General features: G+C 43.8%; 2 protein-coding genes across 3 annotated transcripts; one reads left to right on the top strand and one right to left on the bottom strand.

Annotated features, from left to right (window-relative positions):
- Positions 1-1,638: 1,638 nt before the first annotated feature.
- Positions 1,639-5,259, top strand: slc6a18 (solute carrier family 6 member 18). The gene is made up of 12 exons (XM_061815181.1): positions 1,639-1,933; positions 2,224-2,364; positions 2,492-2,629; positions 2,773-2,954; positions 3,022-3,132; positions 3,209-3,321; positions 3,395-3,523; positions 3,986-4,142; positions 4,275-4,479; positions 4,557-4,716; positions 4,809-4,971; positions 5,050-5,259. The coding sequence occupies exons 1-12, from the start codon at positions 1,798-1,800 to the stop codon at positions 5,245-5,247; spliced, it is 1,833 nt and encodes a 610-aa protein (XP_061671165.1). The 5' UTR covers positions 1,639-1,797; the 3' UTR covers positions 5,248-5,259.
- Positions 5,260-6,003: 744 nt separating this feature from the next.
- On the bottom strand, positions 6,004-13,948 carry tert (telomerase reverse transcriptase). 2 transcript variants are annotated; one of them, XM_061815166.1, is made up of 16 exons: positions 13,623-13,946; positions 12,006-13,224; positions 11,579-11,768; positions 11,356-11,509; positions 11,128-11,295; positions 9,820-9,981; positions 9,638-9,739; positions 9,497-9,582; positions 9,315-9,431; positions 9,156-9,227; positions 8,661-8,849; positions 8,061-8,187; positions 6,922-6,983; positions 6,453-6,577; positions 6,223-6,348; positions 6,004-6,140 (listed from the first exon to the last, which is right to left on the bottom strand). In XM_061815166.1, the coding sequence occupies exons 1-16, from the start codon at positions 13,836-13,838 to the stop codon at positions 6,037-6,039; spliced, it is 3,219 nt and encodes a 1,072-aa protein (XP_061671150.1). In that variant the 5' UTR covers positions 13,839-13,946; the 3' UTR covers positions 6,004-6,036. The 2 variants fall into 2 exon arrangements, 1 of the variants encoding a protein (XP_061671150.1); XR_009794308.1 differs by lacking the exon at positions 6,004-6,140 and having other exon boundaries at positions 6,453-6,558; positions 13,623-13,948.
- Positions 13,949-14,154: the final 206 nt, after the last annotated feature.

Raw genomic sequence — 14,154 nt, 5'->3', positions numbered from 1 at the left:
CATGCCACCCTGGCCAATGTTAATTTTGCTATTTTGATCAGTGATAAAATTATAACTTGAACCATTATTTTAAAAATCCAGCATGTAAATCATCTGACGCAAACTACATTTGTAGCTAAATCTTTTTTATAGAAAGATTGTTCAATTAACTTGTCCACTGTATTGATGGAACAATCCCGCAAAGTGTCAAACTTTTTTCATGGAAAAATACAAAGAGTAAATCAAAGTCCAGATCACACGTAGTACCTAGTAAAGTTGCTGGACGATTTTCAAAAAGCCGTCTTTATTGATTGAGCGGCTGGTTTACTGGTGGCGTTTATGGCGGGTGGATCATCAATAAAGAGCTTGGTGTCAAGTTTGCCGGTGTGGTTTACTGGGTTGAAAAGGTACAAATGGAATATTAATGAAAATGCTTCTTATGCCACGTGACCATATGCACATGATGGGGTCCATAGAGTACACAGAGTACATATAGTTTCTTCACTATAAGACCTGTTAGCGACAGTGTCCCTACCAAATACCAGTTCGGATGTTGGAATTACATCTATTTCAATACCAAAGTTCATAAGAACAGGATTGTAACATAAGAATGCACCCTGGGGTGTGCATGCGAATCATATTTTCATATGCATTATTGCCAAGAACCAGAACAAGGACTCCTTTTGACCAAACTTGGCAACACTATATTTCCATCTTCCAATTTAGAGATAGGAAATACATAAAATGAAATTGTGCCATAATGTCATTGAGTCAAATCTTTTATCAGCAAGGAAGAAAAACTGCAGATAGAAATTTGCACGCACGAGCATAAATTTGCAGGCTTGTGCAGAAACGCAAGCCCAACCCTTGTAAATGCACCCGTAGGTAACACGTCGGCTCCAAAAAATGAGAACAACTTGTTTTGTACTGAAGGCTACGGCTGATAAAGAACAATGGAAATAGCTGATGACCCAAATGCTCACTCCGTATTAACGATGAATTTTTCTTTTGCGTGCTTTAATCATACCCTCCCACCAAATGCTTTGTCCCACTTGTACCAGAAGCTCAAAATGTATTGCCGACACATACCGTAAAACCCCAATTTAACTATTTGGCCTTCAAACAAAACTCACATTTATTGTGTCTTTACCACTTGTTTAAATTCGAATTCTTCATGTATTGTTTATTTAGTCATATCAATATCAAATCAATTGCAAGCACAAAATCTTACATATAGTATACCCGGTAATAAAAGCTTTTATGTTGGTTTTGCATATTTTGAGGTCAGCGTAACATTGTCAGTGCATCACGCTGGTTATCCATTAATATGGGAGGCCCCACATTCCAATCTTAAATAAGCAGCTGGGTTTTTGTCGCCAAAACATGACGGATCTCGTACTTTTTACCGGTGACTTTTAATTTTTGCCATCTTGTGTTGTGCTGCCCGCAGCACTTTCATAAATTCGGCATATTTGAACTGTATGATGCACTTTGTTTGTAGCTGCTGCAATACACAAAAAAAACATCTTATCTCAAAGTTTTTCCTGACTACACAAAGGTTAAATTAAAAAATGAATAGCACTTTGCATTATCCAAACAGTAACTCGCCTGGAAGCCACTGATAGGACAAAGAAGGACAGCCCCCAAGGGAGGCAAAGTGTGCTAATAAAAGGCAAAGCGCCGCACAAAAAGATTGCCGCACAGAGGTGAGATCAGAGGAAAATTCAAAAAGAATTCATACTCATTTTAGCACATGTCACAGTCAAGTGGCTCTAGCAACAATTCTGGAATCGCGCCTCATCATTTGGCCAGCTCAAGATGGACAAAACAAGAGCTGTGGAGGAGGCAGTCACATGGAACAACAAGATGGAGTACATGCTGACCTCCATCGGTTATGCAGTTGGGATCGGAAACGTTTGGCGCTTCCCTTACCTGTGTCAGATTTATGGAGGGGGTGAGTTACTTATACCGCGTCAAGTGATTTGTGCAGCCCTGGGGGGGGGCAGAATTGATTCCCTTCCTCATACTTCTCAGTGAAGGTCAAGCTAAACAAACGCTGGTCCAGCAGGGTTATCGGCTTCTTGAACTTCACATATTTACTCACACGAGCGGTGTTGCTAAACCTCAATTTGACCCGTACTTAGCCTCACTTGAGCGATGAGATTGGGAAATAATCCGACCATCACATTTAATCGAGATGGAGTTCCAGCAACCCTTCATGAGCACCAAAGTTTATACCCTCAGGCGCGTTCCTCATCCCCTACCTGATTGCGCTGGTGTTTGAGGGTCTCCCCCTGCTCTACCTGGAGATGGCAATCGGACAGAGGCTCCGGAAGGGAAGCATCGGCGTGTGGAAGAACATCACACCCTTTCTGGGTGGAGTTGGTGGGTGACCCAGAATATTTCCTCAAAGAGGGTATTTTACGAAACTGAACTTGTTCGTTTTCTGTAAAACAGCAAAAATGCCTGATCATACACGGTTGAACTGATTGTCATTATTTTCTTCACGTAGGCATTGGCTCCATGATTGTGTCGTTCCTGGTGTGCAATTTCTACAACACCATCCTGGCCTGGGTCTTCTGGTACTTTTTTAACTCCTTCCAGAACCCCCTGCCATGGAGCCAGTGTCCACTTAACACAAATCGTACAGGTAACTAAATGAAACCATTCCGGTTGTTCTAGGATAATATTTTTAGTCGTCGTCCCTACAAGTCTGGATTGATTAATATACAGGAAATGAACTGATTTGACCAATGCAGCAAAAGGAGATAAATTGGTTTTTGATCAATGCAGGTCTGAATGAGGAATGCGTGAAGAGCACTCCAGTCAATTTCTTCTGGTACCGGCAGACCCTGAACATCACCTCCGACATGGAAACCAGTGGTTCTCTGCAGTGGTGGTTGGTAGTGTGCCTGGCCTGCGCCTGGTTGACGATGTATATTTGTATCATCAAAGGAATCCAGTCCGTGGGAAAGGTCAGTTGACTGCGGAAACAGGTAAGATCAGTTCTCTGGATCTTTCAATGACTCTCGTGCATTTCAGGCAGTGTACGTGACAACCACGTTGCCCTACGTGGTACTCACCATTTTTCTGGTCCGTGCCCTCACCCTGCCCGGCGCTACAGATGGACTGGTGTATCTCTTCACTCCAGATGTGAGTTTGCTCACTTTTTGGTGGCAACTTGAACGTAACAGCTCAAAAGTCAAGAACCTGGTGTGTTTATTTTCAGTGGGAGATACTGAAGAACCCTCAGGTGTGGTTAGACGCCTCAACTCAGATCTTCTTCTCTTTGTCAGTGGCCTTCGGAGGTCTGATAGCGATCTCCAGCTACGCCGATGAGAAGTAAAGACTGTCGATGTTGTGGAAAGCAACTGTGTAGTGCGCACTTTGATCTATTATTTTCTGTGTGCTCGAGAAACAACTGTGAGAAGGATGCAGTCATCGTGGGATTAATAAACAGTGGCACATCTTTATATGCAGCCATATCCATCTTTTCCATCCTGGGTTTTAAAGCTAACGTTGGTTTTAACTCCTGCTTAAAAGAGTACGTACTGATGTTCAGATCTACTCTCAGGCCATTAACTCGATCGAATTTGGACTGTTCTGTTTCTTTCAGAAGATGTTTCAGAAGATCTCTCATCCAAGCAGGTTTCATCAGTTCATGCACAAGACGAAGTAGCACAGCACTAGCTTGGTGATTGGTGTGGAAACAACACGACGAATGGAAAAGGAACGGAAAAGTGATACCACTTGTCGTTTGAGGCATGTCTAGAATTCAGAAGAATCAAAAGTTGGGTTTCTACTCCAACACAGAGGTTAGGGCTGTCTCATCTGGCTTTGTGCATGAAGTGATGAAGCCTGCTCGGAAGGGAGGCGGAACATCTTCTTAGACAATCGGGACAGTCTGGTTGTACTCGATTGAATGCCATGAGAATATTCAGTTCTAATTACCCAGCTTCCTTGGAATATACAGACGTATGCAAAACAAAAATATGTTTATTTACAGAAACATCTTGGTTTTAACCAACCACTTTGAGTTTTCTGACCAGAATATAACAAGGGACAACTATGAACACTGGATTGAGTATCTGAACATGACAAATCCAGATGAGTTCTCCAGCCTGGAACTGAGGCCCTGCAAGCTGAAAACATTCCTTGACCAGGTGATGTAATTTCAAACACACATCCATCGTGTATTCTCACAGGTTGTTTCCTCCTCTTTCCTCCCAACTAATTTAATTGGACTCAATGTACTGAACAAGAATGTATTGTGAAATGTTTGTTTTGAACCACAGAGCGCTTCTGGAACCGGCCTGGCTTTTATCGTGTTCACTGAAGCGGTGCTGGAGATGCCGGGCTCGCAGTTATGGGCGGTCTTGTTTTTCTTAATGCTCTTCAGCTTAGGACTCTCCTCCATGTTTGGTAATGCAGAGGGAGTCCTACGGCCCTTCGGTGACCTCAATCTGGTACCCAAGTGGGTGCCTGAAGAACTTATTACAGGTATGACAATTTAGCCACTCTGAAGTCAGAAGGACGTGTTTGTTACCAGTGATTTTCCGCATTTGTGACTTTTGCAGGTGTCTTCTGCTTAATGTCATTTTGCATTTCTCTCATCTTCACCATGGGTTCTGGTAACTACTGGGTTGAGGTCTTCAACAGCTACGTGGGCTCTGTTCCCCTGCTCATCATTGCATTTTGCGAGCTTATTGGAGTTGTTTATGTCTATGGAATGAAAAAGTATTGATTTCATCTTCTCTTGTTCAGTACAATAAGCCCCCAGGAATCCCTGCAGCACAACAATCATCTTTGTGTGTTTTCTGTACCCACAGTTTCAGTGAAGACATCTATTTCATGACTGGAAAGAGGCCGAATCTTTATTGGAGAATTTGTTGGACTTTTATCAGTCCTTTAATGCTGAAGGTGGTGTTGATTGCTTACGTAATCCTCCAAGCCCAGGAACATCCCACATACCTTGCATGGAATCCTGATTACGTAAGCGAAGTAAAATATTGGGTGGAACAGTAATATATTTTATGGCAGGAATCTGGAGTGTCTTCTTCTTCTATTTAGGAACTCTTCCCCAAAACAGAGGTCAAGCCCTACCCAGATTTTGTGTTTGCCGTAATCGTCCTCCTTTGCGTCATACCGGTGGTTCCCATTCCACTGGTGGCTCTCTACAAAGGATTCCAAAAGGTCAAGAAGAGGTCTTCGACACGGGATGGACTAAACCCGTACAGCAATGAGACTTTTGAGGTCGAACCCCAGTAACTTCAGGAGCAGTAACCTCTGCAACTGTTATCATGAACTATGTTTCAATTTGTCAAAAGTAACGTCCTTGGGCATATTTTGCCAGCTAGCAATTGCTACTTGCTACTTGCTATGTTCATCTTTTGTTTTTTGCAAGGACCCAAGACAACATATTGTTGTCTGTTAGGGCTGAGTACAGCAGTTTCTAGTGAAGTTGATGTCTTTGGGGTTAGTGGGAAAGCATTTTGGCATTGTGACAAAGGATCCCCTTTTTTAGACAGGGATATTGATATTTCAGTCAATAAAAAAAGTGAGTGTATTCACACAATATAGTGCACAATGGAAAAAACAGACATCATTCTACAGTTTAAGTCAAAATACAAACAAAGCTTTTGCCCAAACTAAAATATGCTCAATGACCATAAATCCCAAACGTACAGGAATTCCTTCTTCCAACACCTAAATGGAAAAATATTACGAAGCATATATTGAAGTCCAGAGGGAAATAGGCTGTAGATTCATTTGTACAGTTGTTTTTTTTTTTTAATTACAATCATTATTTATCCGGTGATTAATGGTCCTTGTATAAAGACTGTGAGTCATTGCTAAAGTCCATTTACAGCATCATAAGAAGGAAAAAGGCATTTTTTTTTTCCTATTCCCATCAAGTTTCCACTGCACCAGATGACATTACTAATTATTATTTCAACACTGCGCATTTCCTGTGCAAACATTCACATCCAAACCTGTCGGCTGGTGATGGTTGTTTTTTTTAAACGGGGAGATTTTATCGAGGCGAGATGACACTCTTTAAGTTCGGATGGTCAAGAAGTCCACAGGGGTCCTGGGATTGGCTGCCTGCCTCACCCTGGCCAGTCGCAAGTCTCCCAGACGGCGCTCCAGACTACGCTTCCCTGAAAGCAGACGTTATCATTTTTCTTTTTGGAGAACCCTTGAATATGTTGCACTTTCTGTGCGTTTCTTGAGGGCACTTACATTTCTGCAGATGAGGAAGCATACTCTTGTATAGGAGGCGATGTTGCGACATCGCCAGCAGAAATGAAAGGCAGAAAAGCAAATCCACTGCCTCGTCGGGCACAACGCCAGCTAGGGCCTTGCAGCCTGACGATTCAAAGCAGACACACAAGCACATAAATGATTTCAATTTAATTAGGAACTTTATACGCTGTAGACCCAAATGCTTTGAGTGCATTCATGTGGAAAACCTTTGTTGCTATGCCTCAGGAGGTGGTTGGTGTACTGAGCCATGTCTCCGATCATCCGCAGAAAGTTAGCAGGGTTCTTTGCAACCGTTTGGCCGAAGGGTAAACTCTGGGCACAAACACTGAATCTAAAAATAGCCCAAAAGGGAAATTAAAACGTTCACATACTGTGATAAATGGCAGTTGAATTAGTTCCCCTTTCATTGCGGGTAGTGATTAACCAGCCCTTTATGAAGTCACGGCTCGGAAGACGGGAAGTGGCATTGTGGTCACTGTTTACCATTATCCCCTGATTATAAGCAGTTTATAGAGTATACAAATGCATATGTACAATTACTATGCTCATACTTACATAATTTGTATTTGAACAGTAAGCCTTTTTTTTTAAGTGATAAACACTTTAATTCAGCTCATTCAAATAATGTCAAGAACACGCGTTTAACATTTGACTTGTCGTCTAAGCGGTCTTCACCTGAATGCATGGAGCAGCACTAACTCGTAGATGTTTTTGTAGACTGCCGCCAGGGAATTTGTCTGCACAGACAAAAAGTTATTTGATGATATTAGCAAGCATAAAAAAAATACAAATGAATCAGAAGGTTAGTACAAGAGTGGGCAACCTAATGTCTATTAGGGGTCATATAGGGCCCGCTAGAGCAGCGGTTGTCAAATATTTTACACCACTCAAAAAAAAAAAGACTTGAGTGCTACAGCAGCACAGTGGATTAATTTTTTTCAAAAACGACGCAGGGGTTTTATTCCTACAAAGTATATTTAATGTTATTGTAAGCCACTGTAAAATAGTACAGAGTGTGAACATTAACACTGCCCCTAAATACATGCAAATAAAATACGGTACTTAAATAATTTTAGTATACATAAGTTACAAAACAAATCATGAATAAATGCTGAGAAACAAACAGCTGGAAAAGATTCAACACAAATGTGCTGTACTTAAATCGTAAATACAACTAAACTGTTCCTAACACTGTCCCGGAAACAAAAGCAGCCACACTCACAATCACAACTAGGGGCAATTTAGGGTGTCCAATTAATGTTGCATGTTTTTGGGATGGGGGAGGAAACCAGAGTGCCCGGAGAAAGCATGCAAACTCCACAAAGGCGGGTCTGGGATTGATCGCGGGACCTGAGAACCGCAAGGCCAACATTTTCCAGCTGATCCACCGTGCCGCCGATACAAAAACAAATAAAATCAAATTTTAAAAAGTTTTTAACACTAGTCTGATCATTTAATGGAGTCATTCTTTTGTGTAGCACTTGAGGAATTCCAGAATTGGAAGTACAGAATCACCGCACGAGAGCTTTCGTTGGGCTCATCGCGCAATTCTGAGAATGAAAAAATGCAAATGATCTGAAGTTGATTGGCACATTGGTCAGCCCTTCAAACTTTGATAAGAGTCCATTTCAAACTACAAAGACGCATCAAATGTCAGAGAATAAGTTGACACGTTTTATTCATCACTTAATCCCCACTCCTACCAAAACTCCCAAAATTTACATAATCGATTAATGAGTCCCAGAAGGGAACTTGTGGAGAATTCTATTTCATGGCCCCAGTAACGAGGAAACTGTAATGATTATTTGCCTGACCTTCAGATCCAAGAACAGAGCGTGGCACTTGAGTCTTAGGACCACCATCAACTTCCGCCTCATTTGCTCTCCGGCCAAGTGGACCGAGCCCAAAGTGAGGCTATGGCGCAGAGACTGGCCCAAGTAGCTGTGGTACAGGGAGAACGACGAGTCATATGAAGAGTCAAACCACCATCATGTGTGACTTTTGTGGGTTTTTTTTTCAGTTTGACTTATATTTGACTTTGATGGTTGTATAATAGTAAAGAACTCTACCAGTACTTCCCTCTCGTCCATAAAGGTTATAAGAAGGAAACATTTTGAATTCATTGATGTATTCCATGTTGTCTTCGATGACAAAAAATAGTTTTGACGTTTGATCAACTTGTAGATTAATGAGCATCACGGATTGGACTTTTTTAAGAGTTTGGAGGTTCCGCTAAATCTGTAATTTCACGCAAGACCGGAAGTTGTGTCTTATGATGTGTCTGAGTGGGTGCAAAGTGCAGAAAGGTTTTGTTTTAATCTATAAGAGACCATAAAAAAACAGCAAAAGCACAATGACAAATCTGAGAACAAAAAGCGTATGGTATATTATTTACAGCTGACGAGAAGCCTCACCTGGAGTAATCTTTATAGACGTCGAGTGAGTATGTGTCGAGCAGCAAGCCGCACCACGGGAAGCGGCAGCGGAGGGGGAGTGTGCGGATCCCATTGACGGAACCCGCATCTTCCGACAGCGGAAAGTTGACCGCCACCTTCTGCGGGTTGACCACCAGGCCGTACTGCGGAACGCCAGCGAGCAAGACCCTGAACACAAAAAAACGTGTTAATGACAACGGGGTCATGTGAGTTGGAGTTTATCTTGGCTGACTATCCGACGAGAGGCGAGGTAAACCCTGGACTGGTCGCCATTCAATCGCAAACAACCATTCAGGGTAACATTCACACCTATGGAGAATTTATACTCTTCATTGAACTTAAATGCATGTTTTTGGAACATGAGAGGGACCCAGCATACCCAAAGAAACCTCACACAAGCACGGAAATAACGTGACAACTACACCGAACAAGGCTGAAAATCAAAAATAACTGTATTATTCTGGTGAGTCATACTTGAGAAAGTTTTGTGCCTCCTGCAGGTCCGGCGTGATCAGGAGGAAATCATCCACCAGTCTCATCAGTCGCCTGGAGGAGACAGAAAGGGGGAAGAAATGCTTCGACACACTGCCCTCTCCTGCTGAAATTGTATCATTACATTGACGTGTGACGTACCCTTTGCTCGCTGTTTTGCTTTTGAAAAGGACATTCTCCATGTGACCGTAGCAGAGACAGCAGAGCAAACTGGATGCGACGGATCCCTGCGGAATCCCACGATGTTGACGATACTTCCTGAAAGGCCCAAATCCAGAATGAGGACGTGCAGGTCCGTGCGACACATAAAATTCAAACCTTACTTCTTCCCAAACCGGACAACGTTGCCCGTCAACATTTGGGTGAAGAACTGAAGCATTTCTTTGCCGTGAATATCCGAGGAAAAGTGCTGAAAAATAACTTTGTGAGCACAAAGATGTCAAATATGTAATCTACATACTGACCTGCTCCACCAAAATGGCGTGGTGAACTCTGCCACTTCTTTGCAATGCCGTCACAAAGCCTTTCATGTTGGTGGAGCCCATCTCGTCCACCACAAAGTCAGCCTGCAAAAGGAGAAGAAGAAAAAAACTGTAGCCTGGGTGGACCACTTTTAAGCAAGCAAAGTTTTTTTTTTTTTTTGTACCTGTCTAACAAAAGACTTTCTCAAGCCCTCGAAAGGATGCTCCCAGATCTTGGCGTAGCTGCGTATGGTGAAGGCCTCGTCTTGGACAGGTGAGAGGACTTGGCCAATCACATTGAGAAGTTTGTCATGGGGCAGACTGTCGTATGCTCCGCTGACGTCCACCTGAAAGGAAGAAAGAGAAGGATGGACACGGGACACTCTTTTTACCCCGCCCCCCCCCACTGCTTGTCAACAAAACCAAACTCAAAGGAGATTTCAGACGGTATCGTGCAGTTGAAAAGCTGCAAATACAAGTATGCAAATGAATAATGAGTGAACATCAAGATTATTAAAGTTTGATATACTGTATTTTTAATGTAGTTAACATGAAAAGTACATAATAGATTTATTAGTGCACTAAAAAATGTAGTTGTAACATCTGCACACCAGACCTTAGGAATCACTGGTCTACCCAACAACAACAAGGTTCCCTCTAATTTTTGATGGGTCTGAGCAAACAATGGAATTTTAAAATTATACACCATCTCATCCTGTACTTTGGCTTCAGACCAGACCTTTTTTACTCAAAAAAGAGAAAATCTCATCCAGTTTCACTACTTTTTCTTCATTATTCTTATTAATCACATACTCCAACATTCATTAAAGAAACACTCATTTCTTTTTTTTTTTTAACTTTTGCCATTATTATCTAGAGTAAACATAAGCAGCATGTCTAACTCGTCTTTGCTCTACGTTGCCCAGACTGTGTGTGCCAAAGCACCGGTGGTGGGGGGTGTTTGTAATTATGAGTCTACCCCTTTAAGAGCGGGAGGTGGGTGGGGTCAGGTAAACAAGGAAGTAGAATTGTGGCATGGTGTGGCCAAGCAGCATCTTGTTAGAGATCGCGTGCTGCCGTGTTTAAAAATAATAATAATAAAAATTCAGGTTGTGCTTCACTGCGCTGGATCGGTTTTCATGTGCACAGAGTGTGCGCTACAAGTGCGCAATTGCGCAGGTGCGCAGCTTGCGGGAACATTGGTCAACACGCAGAAGTTTTCATTTACTATACTGTACTATGTTTTTGCAGATGCAGGCGTGTCTGTGAGACCCATTGGGGTATTTCGAAGATGTTAAACTCGCACTGATGGAATATATCCGATCTGAACGTTTACGGTGCACTCACGTTGGCAGATATTAGGCACTTAATGTATTTTTTAGTCACAATTGGAAAAGGTGGGATTACATTTTTGGGGGGAGTGTAATTGTCATTTGGGAAGGTAAAAAAGTGGCACTTGAAACATGCAGTGTCGTATACAAACAATGTCCCACCTTCGCGAAGTACAGGGTCTGTGGCTTCTCCTTCTGGGCCAGAGCAAGAGTGGACAACCCCTTGTGTATATCCGCCATCCCCCACACCGTTGAACCCAGCAGAGACGGAGTGTTGCGCGCGCAAGCCCGCAAGACGTCCCTGAGGTCACGCACATTCCTTTGGTAGGCCTACGGGGAGGGGTGGATGATGTTTACAAGGACATTTCAGAACAAAAATAAAGAAAGTACCCTGGTCTTGGCATCTACTCCCAAAACTCGCGTGATGGGCCTCATGCTATCCATCTTTGGGATGAAGCGCAGGCGGGAGATGACAGCGCTTTTGGGAAGGGAAGCCACCTGAGCCGGAGTCAACTCTTCCATCAGGCCCTTGGAAATGTGACCTCTACAATCACAAACACCGACCGTGAGCTTCCTCGCCCGCAGCGAGGATGTACATTGTTGACGTGTGCACCTGAAAGCCAGCTCCTGCAGCCTGGCCCAGACCTCCTGTCTGTAGAACCTCAGGGTGTTCTTCTGACCCATAGACTCTGTGACATAGAAAAACGCTCGGACCAGGCCCACGACGTAGCCGTCGAGCAGCCAGGTGAGGAGCTGACCGAGGACCCGGGTCCGATACGCAAGCTCGCTGGGCGGGATCCGGCCTGCGAACATCAATCAGTTTAATCGGCCCCCCTCCCAAAAAAAAGAGCATTGGACGTTGAATGCAATGAAAAACTGACTTTGAAAATGTTTGTACATGAATAGTTGGTTATCCGAAGTGCCTACCTACCCATCAAGCATGAAATTTCACAAACAAGTGAAAACTTTGCATGGAATTCTTAATAATTTGTATATTTTTTAGGTTTTCTAGTAAAACTGTTTTATTCCTTTAATCTGACCTTTCTTACTGATCTTCAGCCAGTCGCAGTCATTCACTTTCATCTTCCACATCAGCTCCGCAACCGAAAGCCTTTCAAATTTGCTGCTGCACAAGAAACTCCGCACCCGCGCCAAAAAAAAGCACCGGTTTTCCCCAGAGCCCCAAAGCTCTGACGGGACGACCGCGCACAGGCACTCCCTCACAAACAGGTAGACCCGGTGAGGCGTACAGTGTTTGGGCAAAAGGGAACTCAGATCGCCTTGGGACAGGTCGCTCTTCGAAAGGGGGCACAGCCGCTGCAGCGTTTTCTTATAGGCGTTCCTTCTGTGTTTCCGCAAAAGCTGGCTAAAAAGGGGGATCATGTTAAAAAAGCGCCGGGGGAGCTTCTTTGGTTTCCTCTCCAGTCCGTTCAGATACCCCAGCCCCTCGAAGAACACCAATCTGATAATATCCTGACCTTGCAGTCTTCTCGATCCCGCTGCGCTCTTCTTCTTTCGGTTGAGGAGGAAGCCGTTCATGCCCCGGCCCCAGTACATGAAGGCCAAGGTGCGTATGAAGCACTGCGAGGGAGGCAAAGGGGGATAAATGCCTGATCGCCAACTCGGTCGACCTTCCAAAGAAGCTGTATTTGTTTCAGCTGGTTGTTTGGAGACCGAAGTGCTCATCTCCACGGACATGAGAGACACCGACTGTCTTCCTTCCACTGTCTGTTTGACTTCCTGTGCTTCTCCAATTCGTCTCCTCTTTTTAGAACATCTCATGTCTTCTTCATCCTTCTCATTGGTTTCTCTCTTCCTTTTCCCACGAGACACTCTAAAGTCGCTCCTTTTCAAGCACATTCCGAATCTATTCCTGACAGACTTTGCGTTACGGCAGGTCCTGGATCGAGTCTGGAGGCAAAACCCGGAGGGGACTGTGGTCGCGGAGACCCTGTCGTAGACGGGTCCGCCGCACACCTGAAAAGCGCACGACGGCGGGACCGCCACAAACAAGGAGCAGCTCTCCAGCAGGTGCCGCGTGATGTCAGTGCCCAGACGCAGGGCCACTTTCTTCCACAGGTCGCTGCCTTGAATGTAGGCGGCGCTCTGGGTCACGTCGCCCTGGAACTTGAAATGGTCGGCGTCGGCCTCCTCCCGAGCCAGGCACAGCAGGTTGTAGCCGTGGGCCAAGACGTTGCGTTTTTTCTTTCTTTTCACGCTGTTGAGAATGAAGGCCAGCAGTTCGGGTAGAGTGCAGATCTGTGGAAAGCATGAAAAGAATTTTTTTAAAAAAATTATATAATCTTCCATTTAGCATAATTAAGTGAGCTATCTAATTTCAATTAATTGGTCCAAAAATATTATTTCCAACAAATATGCACTTTTTTGTATTTATCTATGCCACCAACATACAGTAACATCAATGATCAACAATTTCAGCACACATGACGCACTTCAATTCTTGTCGGGACTGCATATGAATTGCTGTATTAGCAAATAAGTGAATTTGGGAGGTGTGTTGATAGTACAGGCGGCACGGTGGAGCAAGTGGTGAGACTGATTTAGCCTTGGAGCCTCTAAAAGTAAGGCAAAAAGACTCAATTGGACGCGAAAAACTGACTGACTTGTTTATTAGTATGTTGTAACGACTACGTTACCTGGTGGCTGCTTGGCACTTGCTTGAGCTCCTTGTCGTAACCGACGAAAACGCTCCGAACGAAAGCTTTGAAGCGGTTCGAGTCCGCCGGCTCGACAAGAACCGCTTTGTGCCCCTCTCGGAACACGATTTTGTCCGTGAACTGCTCCAGCGTGTCTGTGTGGCGATACAGAGACCGCAGGAGTCTGAGAACCTGGCATAGATCTGCTGAAGACATGATTGCTTATTTCAAATTGTCACTGGTCATTTTTAGAGACACATTGGCAACTTTTACTATCAGAAGAAGCCGGATTTAAAAAAAAAAAAAAAAAATGAAGCTACGGTCCAATCAGAGGGTGCTTTATTGGACACAAAAGACCAATCGCTAAGAAGAAATCGGTTGTTGTCGCGACAATCCATCTGGTCTGCGAGAGGAAAGCGTAAACCAGAAAGCAAAATAGATCCGCCAAAATCCCGACTAATAACGTGCCAACGTGGCGGCCATGTTGGCTAGGGCATTGTTCCCAAAAAAAGCAATGCCCCGACATTGAAAT

This window comes from Syngnathoides biaculeatus, chromosome 1 (assembly GCF_019802595.1).
Source record: "Syngnathoides biaculeatus isolate LvHL_M chromosome 1, ASM1980259v1, whole genome shotgun sequence".
Taxonomy (NCBI): Eukaryota; Metazoa; Chordata; class Actinopteri; order Syngnathiformes; family Syngnathidae; genus Syngnathoides; species Syngnathoides biaculeatus.
The sequence above is the reverse complement of the archived record's forward strand: the minus strand, read 5'-3'. Positions and strand labels throughout refer to the sequence as shown.